Here is a 9,629-nt window from a genome sequence, read left to right on the forward strand (position 1 = left end):
TTAGGGGGTAGCAGGGTGAGATCAAGAAGAGTCTATTAACCTACAGAACATACTGTTCTGCCAATAGCTGACTTTAGCAGAAAATACCTCTTGGAGAGGTTTTTCCATGTTCCCATTTCAATTCTTTTGTGCCAAGTAATTGGCACTGCAGACAGTTTTTTTTTGTAAATTATATAATTAGAGAAATATCAAGCCCACATACTGTGCAGTTTGTTGTGAGGAGTGCTAGCTGAGGCAACTTCTATTCACGTAAAGTCCACCACAGAACTCCTCATTCTGCTTTGTAACGAGGACTGACTTTTTCAAAGGGCTTTTTAACTCAGTTTAGTTTGATTTTTAAAGTCTGACTATTCTGCTACTAAAGTCACCTCTGACTCTGGTCTTAGTAACAGTAGTGCTGAATCTTGAACTTGCTACTATAGATGTTAATAGTCTCAAATGCAGAAGACTATTTTTATGAGTAAAGCTAACAGATTGATTTGTATGTTACAATTCTACTTCCTTGAAGTCATAGAAAGACTATAAATATTCCAGTTCAGTAAGCACTTTGACAGTATCTATTTTTATTAAGATAACTGTTCATGCTATAGGCATGGTTCCCCCCAGCCTCTGTGCTAATGAGAACAAGGTGTAAAAGCTAAGTAAACATTGAGTGGAATAGCTTGATTGGTTAGTTTAAACTAATGAAAACAAACAAGAAAACATTTCTCAGTGATCTTAAATATTTAAGTCTGTGAGCTAGGGCCTCTTTATTTTCTCATTCTTATATAAATGGAAACTTCCTTAAAAGAGATTAGAGAAACTGTTGGAAGAGGAAAAGTTTTGCCTTAAGGAATATTTCTGCATGAAGGGCATACAAATATAAAAAGACATATAAAGTAAGAAAAGAAACCTTTTTCTATTAAGTCACGTAACATCCTAGATAATACTGACTGTATATGCTATGCTGTTTTATGTGGATCAGAAGCATTTGGCAAAGGTGGCAGCTTGCTGTTCTCTAGAAGAGTTTTGCTTTTTCCAGAAGCATTTTCGGTATATTTTAATAGACTTCTTTATTGTAGGTGGGACAGATATAATTTCATGTTTCATGGGTCAGAACGTTACAATTCCAGTTTACAAAGGAGAAATTCAGGCCAGAAATCTTGCAATGGCTGTAGAAGCATGGAATGATGAAGGTAACTATTATCTAAAATATTATGTACACTTATATATAATACAGTAGTTATATGGCCTTATGTTTCAGTCATCAGATAGGTAAACAGCTGTAAATGGATGATTTTACTTTGGAAACGTGTTCTGTAAAGCCTGGATCTGGATCCATTTGATCTGGATTGTACAGAACTCTGATGAAGATAATAAACGTGTAAAAAGGCCCTTCTTTTCCATTACTCTGATAAAGCACATCAGGCCAAATTCTAGCCTCTGGTGTGCATGCTAATTAGCTATGTTGCTGTGGATGGCAGGCTGGTTTCACCCTGTGGTGTAACTCTCCTGAGGTTACTGAGGTTAAGATAGGGATGAGTTTAAGAATTGAACAAAAGCTGTTAAGACCACTAGTCACGGCTCATCTCATATCTACATCAGCATGTGGCATGTAGGTAATAACTGTAGATGCTCTTTGCTTTGGTACTGTATTGTTTGCAGAAGGGAAATGCAGAAAATACCTCTTTGTTTGTAAACAGGAAAGCCAGTTTGGGGTGAAAGTGGAGAGCTGGTTTGTACCAAGCCTATTCCGTGTCAGCCTACGCACTTCTGGAACGATGAGAATGGAAACAAATACAGGAAGGCTTATTTTTCAAAATTCCCAGGTATGTAATGAAGGGCTTCCGATATTGCTCAAACGGACCAAGGATATAGATTGTATTGCTGCTGTTAGGAAGGTACATGTTTATTCTTCCCCAGTGATAGGCAGGTGCAGCTTTGCATCTAGATTTCCAGGGTGAGAACTCCATGGCATGTTTCATAATATCTCACTCTGTTTTCTAGTGCTTTGTTTTGAATATGGATCCAAATCAGTTTAATAAGAATCTCTGGAAAGCTCCAATCCCATTTTGCTCCTGCTGTCATTAGGCAGATATGATTGTAACAGTCTGATAATTTGTAGTGCAGACATAGACTGCTTGGCATGAGTGTGAAATGAAAGTGCTGAATAGGTCAGGGAGCAATCCTCCATTAATAAGTGCCACTGCACCTCTGCCAGACTGCTCCTACCTAGCCGGAGGAGTGAATCCTAAGGGATGAGTGCTGACCTGCTACCTCATTAGCATGAGGTTTACGTATATGCTGCCTCAGACATGCATATTCTGCATTCATACAGTCTTCTAGTGGTGGTAAGAGTAAAGGAACAGGTACTGTGGGCCAGACGCTTTCTTCCTAATAATTGTGGAGGACTCTGCTCATCCAGAGCTTTTGCTTATGTGGCACAGCAATGCTGAACTCCCTGCTGCCTACTGGGCCGGGGCTTTTATAGGAGCAGGACCTCAAGCTGCTTCCTTTTGGAGATGGAAGCTTTTTTATAAATAGCAGCAATACAGAGTGGATTCACAAGAGAAGTCAGGACGTGCAGCAGGAGATAATCATCCAGGAAAATTGAGGGAATGTGGAAGTTGCAGTCTGCATGTAAGCCTGACAACAATAAATGATTAAAAAAAAAAATCCGTGTGACAGTTTAGACTGAAATCACTGTGATCCAAAGGTTCTGTCTGAAACCACTCTTCTGTTTTTCCTTGTAAATGGGCTTAAGGTTGCAACAGTTAAGTTAGAAAATGGTCTTACGTGCATATGCATGTGCAAATTATTGAGATTTGTTTTTTCTTTAGAAAAATTTGAGTAGAATTGGCTTGTATTTCTGTTTGTGGCAGGCTGCTGTAGTGGTATCAATCTTAAAAATAATACAAAAGTTATTCCAGCTCTGAGAAGTCAAATCTCATTTTACATTAACACAAATCAAGAACATTAAGCACATAAGCTCCCTAGGGAATTGTTGAGACCTATTGTGCAAGCCCAGAAAGCTTCTTGCGCAGAATTGTACATCATAAAAGAAGTGGATCAAGAAGGACTGGTGGGAATATAGTTACCTTTGTGGAAGATTCTTCCAGTTTCCTCAAAATGTGGTATTCAGAGCAGCTATTCATCTGCTTTCTAAAGGATGCTCTATAGTCATGCAAACGAGCAATCAGAAGATAATCTAGGGTTTGATCCTTATATGTGAGCTATTCTTGTGTGTGCTAGCTATTTGTAGTAAATGCAAGGTGGATTGTTTGTGTAGCTTAAGTACTGCTACATTTGCTGTGGGTAGTTCTCAAAGTATAACTGATATGTTACATTTTTGTATGTATTCTACTAAGTAATGTGAGTTGAGTTACACAAATGTCTGCTGTGACTGGATGAATAAGAAATCAGCTGCTTAACCGCTGTCATTCTCTAACAGGTGTTTGGGCCCATGGTGATTACTGCAAAATTAATCCCAAAACAGGAGGAATTGTCATGCTGGGTCGCAGGTATAGTATTTTGGTGAAAGTGTTTTGAGTAAACAAGTGTTAAAATTTGCACACTTCACCTTAGAGCATAATGTACATGATTCTCTGTCATGCCTGTTAGCTTTATATTTGTTTTGTTAAATCCAGTATTGTAGATTTCAACCCTTAAATTAATCAGAGCAGCTGGATTAGAGGGAAGAAAGCCCATTTCAAAGTTCTACCCCACTTTTGTATATGCGAACACAAGACAGTATTGGACTTGGTTTTGTGTTCCATGGTTTATAATGATCATCTATACGAGAGTTTGAATTGAGAGTGCAGCACATTCAAGGTGGTGAATCAGGAAACTTGTCTTCTGGTCTTGGCTTTGCCATTGACTTGCTTTAGGGCAAAACTTAATTATAGAACGTCAGGTATTAAGTTGTGCTTGTGTTAGCGATCATAGACATTCAAGATCACAATTGTGGGTAAAATTTCTGCTTGCATTTAAAAGTTGCTGTTCGGAACAAAGTTGAGTGAATGCCTTGAAGCTGTGTCTGGCATTGTCACAAATAGGCCTACTCAACAGACATACAGCGTGAGGCTGCTATATATGAAACACAAGTTCCAGCTATAAGAGACTGGAAAGTAATGATATGCAATTGCAATATGATGGAGTACTCCAAAGATTCTTGATCTGTTTTGTCGTCAGTGGTATGTGTTTATTTGTAGGCTACTGGAAAGGGGAGGGGTTAGGAAAGGTGAATGAATAATGTTGAGGTTCTCTGTACAACTTCATTCTAATGAGCAAAATGCCTTTTTGAATCAAATTCTTTTAAAATTCTGTGTCTAATGTGGCTACATAGTCACTGCATGAAAAGTAGAGAGACTTGGTTAATTGCATCAATTTTTTTCTCTTTTCATCAAACTCTAATCACATTTTAATGCTGCTTTGTTTTATTTGTGTGTGATTTTCAGTGATGGTACATTAAATCCAAATGGAGTAAGATTCGGAAGTTCTGAAATCTATAACATAGGTATGGAGTTAACTTTCCACCTCTTCAGCTATGACATTGTTGCCTTAAATCTGAAATGTAAGCATTATAAAGGTGTTTGGAAGGACTAAGTAATAAAAGACTTGCTGTTTTTCAAATGAAAGACAGTACAGAGCATATTAGCATTAACAGTAAAATTCTGTTTTGTAGACTTGAAATTGGTTGCTTTCCTGAAGTATCTGTAGGACTGGAGATGAGCGGTCGAGATGTGTTCTCCATAAGCTGTTGCTTTCGTATAACAAGGTCTTACATCTAGACTGATTATATCATGCAGATTTATAAGAGAATACCGAACTTCTGAGGCTTTTCTTTTTTTCCCCCAAGACAAGCTCTGGACACTGGTTTTATTGTATCTTTCCTAATAATTATATTAAGTTCTTGAGCTTGTGCTTCATGTTTCAAAGAACGTCTATCTTGTGAAAGGTGGTGAAACTGCATGCCTGCAAAGGTTGCTAATCTGAGACTTAAGGACCTGATGCCTCTCCTTGTTCTTGTGTGATCAGGCCTGTTAATTTTCTGTCTGTGCAGCAATGGGGGTTGTGAGGAAAGCCAAAGAGAATGGCTTAGTGTAAAAGCTTGTTATCTGTCCCAAAAGTTATAGCAAATTTTTTTTGTCCTGGCCTAAATATATGTGGTCCTTAAACCTGGATTTTCACCTGAGCAGGAGTTAAAATTTCAGAGCACCCGGAGGGGAAGCTCATTGTAGAATAACCTAGCCAGGACGTCTGTTTTGCCTTTGCAGCTCTAGGGGAGGGGATATTTCTTTTGGTGCAACCACAAAAAATGTGCATCCAGAATAATACACAAATGCAAGTGCTCATAAGGACTCTTCCTTTATTTCCAGTTGAAGCCTTTGAGGAGGTTTCCGATAGCCTGTGTGTCCCTCAGTACAGCAAAGATGGGGAGGAGAGGGTGATACTCTTCCTGAAGATGGCATTAAACCATGCGTTCAGCGAGGATCTGGTGAAAAGAATTCGAGATGCAATACGTATAGCGCTTTCTGCCAGGCATGTTCCAAGCCTCATTCTAGAAACCAAAGGCATTCCGGTATGTTATGAAAAATGTTGCCTACTTTTTTTCTTTGTCACCTTGAATAGTAATTAAGGAGCGGTTGTCATTGCTCTTCAAACCCACATGCGTGGAAATTTTAGCATCTCAAAAGTGTATTCGAGCTTTATAAATAGTTTGTCTATGTTGCCTAGCAACATCATTTCATGTCCTTTTCAGCTAAGCATGTTTTTGTTTTTTAACAATACCTAAAAATGCCCATTCTTAGTTTATAAATGTGTTGTGTTTGCTCAGTAATATATACTTAAGCCTTTTAAATGAAAATATTAAAAATGTAATTTAACTTTAGCTTTTCTGGCTACCCATAAGCTTATCTTGGTTTTGTTTTCCTGTTTTGAATGACATTCTTATGAAGGCTGAGAGCACTGAGCAAATTTATAAAATCATTTTGTAAACCATTTCACTTTTACATCTATTTAGCCACCTAAATGTAGCTCTATACACTGTCTTAACTAAAGACAGTAGCAGTAACTAAATAAAATCTTTGTGCTTATGAGAGAGGAGGGGGAGAAATGTGTATAGCTAAAGGTTCTGCATGCTTAGTCTTCTGGAGCTGCATCACTCTACAGTGCTCTTGCTTGCTGTATGAACTCTTCAGTTGGAATGCCTGTTTTTCATACTCTCTCTGGTGCTAGAGTCTCCTCAACAGCTCTATGAGCAGCAGAATGGGGGTGCAGTTGTCTCAAGGCCATTTGCACATGGACTTGAGTGTGTCTAGAGAAAAGGCCTGAGACTTCAGACCAATCATCTGATATTTTGAAACCCATTTACTGCCAATGTAGGTTTCTGTGTGAAAGTGGTCAGGACTGCCATAGTGCCCATAGCGATCTGGTTCTGATCTGTTTAGTTACTTCTGTTTCTGGCCACTGTTGGCCAATACTACTTGGCTCAAAATGTCTTCTCTGCATGAGTGTAAAATCCCCTGCACCTGTTAAATGGTGAAGTCTAGATTTTCTGGGCTGCAACTTAGCTTCTGCATGAAGCATTGAACTTGTAAGCTGTGTAAATCACCTGAATGTACAGCATGAAGTTGATGGCAGTGAGGTGTTAGTGATGGGCTGCCCCTCAGGAAAGCCTGCTTAGATCATTAATTAGTTCACACCTTGCATTTACAATTGAGTGAATTTTAATTACCTTTCAGGTAAATATGCCAGTGGTAAAGTGATCAAAGCTGTCTCCCACCTTTCTTTGAAAGTTTTGCTTGGAAGGAAAACCTCTTTCTATTTTCTGCTACTTTTAGAAATGTATTTGAATCCTCATCTGAAAACACAATCTAATCCTGACTGTATATTGACACTGTATACTGGTAGAAATAGTATAGCTGTGTTGAAGTGATTAGGACTTTAGTAATACAAAGTGTGGCTTTTTAATGAGATATCCAGGTGTTAAAAAACATACTGCAAACTCTTAGTGCGAATCTTTCTAGTCCTGTCCTGACTAGATAAACATTCTGGTCACCATCCACAAGATGTTTACTGATGAAAGTAAACAAATTTGCTTTGCTGAACAGTCTGTCTAATATTTTTTAAAGGGGGCAGTTCTCTTGGAGGCCACTGAGGTGTTGTGGTTTCTGAGCACTTGTGAAAATGAGGTTGCTAATCATTGAGGAGGGAGGGTGGTTGATTAAGGTGGTTCAGGAGGGTAGGATTACACATGACTTCAGTAGTTTTAATAAGGAAAAGTTTGATTTAGTATCAAGATAAATATTGCAAGAGTGTATTGAGTTGAGGATTACTTAGCCAGCTTTGAAAGGTTGCTAATGAAAAGTGGTGATGCCTGGAGTTCAGGAGTTTCAGTGGTTTTGGAGGCCAGGACCAACCTGGGGTTGCTCGATCAGCAGATTCAGTAGTAAAGCAAGTGTGGTTTCTGTTCCCAGAGCAGACAGACAAGACTAAAGAGATATTTGGAGGGCAGCTTTTTGAAGTTGTCGTCCCCTGAAAGTTCTCAGTGGTACCAGCCCAAATGAAGGTGGTATTAAAGCCTTGGTGCCTATAAAAGCAGAGATCTTTTAAAACGGGCCTTGACAGTTCCTGTTAACATTGGAGTAGTTCTACCTTACTGAACTGTACTAGTCAGTAAGTCTGATCCCAAGAAGAGAAGAATTAGGGGTTTTATTGTCTGCAATGTCCTTACTTTTAGAGTAACACAATGTAATACGATTTTTGTGATTTATATGTGGCGGTGAAGCCTTTGTTTGTTACGGTTTGTTTCGAAACATTTTACTCTTGAGGACCATTTAAGCTCAGTGTTTCATTTTACCCTATTAGAAAAAGACTGCCTATTTAAGATACAAAAGTCATGGTTTTCTTCTCCCAAAGCCCAATGGATTTGGGCTTTGAGCCCACCCTTAGAAAATTAAAAATTGTTTGAAAATTGGATGTGTCAGAACATAAAATATTAAAGATTTTTAGTATTTATACCATGATCTTGATTCTGGTTTCATTCTGGTTTAAATTGGAGCTTGATCATGTTCTCACAGTATTACCAAATAGGAGTAATAAATTAAAATCACATATAAACTCTTCTTTGAATTCCACTTACTCTTCAAGTGATTTTCAGAAGAAAGATTCTGGTGCCTCAAGTGTAACAGAGAAGGGAAGACATTGTGCTAAGTTTTGATTGAGTTCTGGGATTGGTGGTGGGTTTCATGAATATTTCCATAAAGCTACTACATGAAAAGTGTAATTTTGTCATTGCTGGTTTTGTTTTTCAGTATACAATAAATGGGAAAAAAGTGGAAGTAGCTGTGAAGCAGATAATTGCAGGGAAAGAAGTTGAGCAGCGGGGAGCTTTCTCAAACCCAGAGACTTTGGACCTGTACCAAAATATTCCTGAGCTTCAGAACTTCTGAAGTCACTTGTTTGTTTTTTTTGCATCTGTTTTTGTTCTGTGTTTGTTTTGTATATACCAATACTGTATGTAAAGAAAAAGCTCTATTTAATACCAGTGGTTCTTTTAAAAGAAAAAGTATTTCATTAAGTGCATTATGAAAGGCTTGGGTAAAGCTTAGCTCCCTTTTATTGGTTAAATATGCCATATATCTTGGACGTTGTTTCCAGCCTGGAAGGAGGAACCTGCCTGTTTCGATTTTTATATGTATGAGTGCATCTTTTCTGGTTAGATCAGCAGCCCATCAAATGGGAGCACCAACAGCATAAGTTACAGTTGCAAGTAGAAGATTTCTTTCGTAAAATGTTCGCTTTCTTTTTTTAAACTGGATTTTTAGCACCATTTTATTTCAATCCATGTGTTTCAGTCATCTGTAAGGAATATACAGCGATTTTAACTACTTGACTGCAAAACATGAAAGTGTTCTATATGTAGTGTGCATTTAAATGTTTTTACAAAAGCCAAATCATAATGCACTAAACCCATTTGACTTGACTCAGAATAATTTCAGTCTTGAAATATCTCACGGTACCCTTGAAGGTAGTTGCTGCTTCATTTTGTGATGTAACCTTCCTGTTGTTTTAAGCTTTTAGATGATAGACTTCTGGGCTTTCAGAAGCTGAGGGGAGCTATCACCTCCTCCTTATTCCTGGTGTAACTCCAGGTTATTTCCATGGAATTTACTGTCATTACTCTGGATTAACATCATTGCAGTTGAAGACAGCATTTTGCTTCCTTGTTTTGAAGTTCTTTATTGGCTGTAAAACAACAATCCTGTGTTACGTTAGCTGAAGAATTCCAGTGTGTTTGTTTATTAAAAGCTGATGGTTTTTGTAACTTTTTTTACTAAATGTCATGTTGAAAGTGAAAGACTAAAATGTTTTCTAGCTCTGTATCCTTCCAGTTTATAAAGGGAAAAATACTGTAATGAGCATACTAAAAACAGTAAAATGGAAGCACTAAAACATTGTTTTGTTTTTCATAAAATACAGTTGTGGTAGTTGTACCAAATCTCTGGCATTTAATGTCTCCTGCACTATTTGAGTTTTGTGGGTTAAGTATTTAATGCATTAAAATCATGGATGTCCTTACAATTGTGTTGAATGCATTCAGCATTGATAAAGAGTTAATTAAAATAAATTGATTCTTTATATATATA

At 37.7% G+C, this 9,629-nt stretch overlaps 1 protein-coding gene across 1 annotated transcript in view; it reads left to right on the forward strand.

Annotated features, from left to right (window-relative positions):
- The window catches only part of LOC104079031 (acetoacetyl-CoA synthetase), a gene marked incomplete at its 5' end in the record, with an annotated part of 9,378 nt that extends 651 nt beyond the window's left edge, over positions 1 to 8,727 (forward strand). Inside the window, 6 exons of the mRNA XM_009580901.1 lie at positions 1,062 to 1,175; positions 1,683 to 1,808; positions 3,431 to 3,500; positions 4,437 to 4,495; positions 5,358 to 5,560; positions 8,295 to 8,727. Of these exons, the coding sequence (XP_009579196.1) occupies positions 1,062 to 1,175; positions 1,683 to 1,808; positions 3,431 to 3,500; positions 4,437 to 4,495; positions 5,358 to 5,560; positions 8,295 to 8,432 (710 nt within the window). The remainder of the gene's footprint in view (positions 1 to 1,061; positions 1,176 to 1,682; positions 1,809 to 3,430; positions 3,501 to 4,436; positions 4,496 to 5,357; positions 5,561 to 8,294) is intronic.
- Positions 8,728 to 9,629: the final 902 nt, after the last annotated feature.

Source organism: Fulmarus glacialis, unplaced genomic scaffold (assembly GCF_000690835.1).
Source record: "Fulmarus glacialis isolate BGI_N327 unplaced genomic scaffold, ASM69083v1 scaffold47546, whole genome shotgun sequence".
Taxonomy (NCBI): Eukaryota; Metazoa; Chordata; class Aves; order Procellariiformes; family Procellariidae; genus Fulmarus; species Fulmarus glacialis.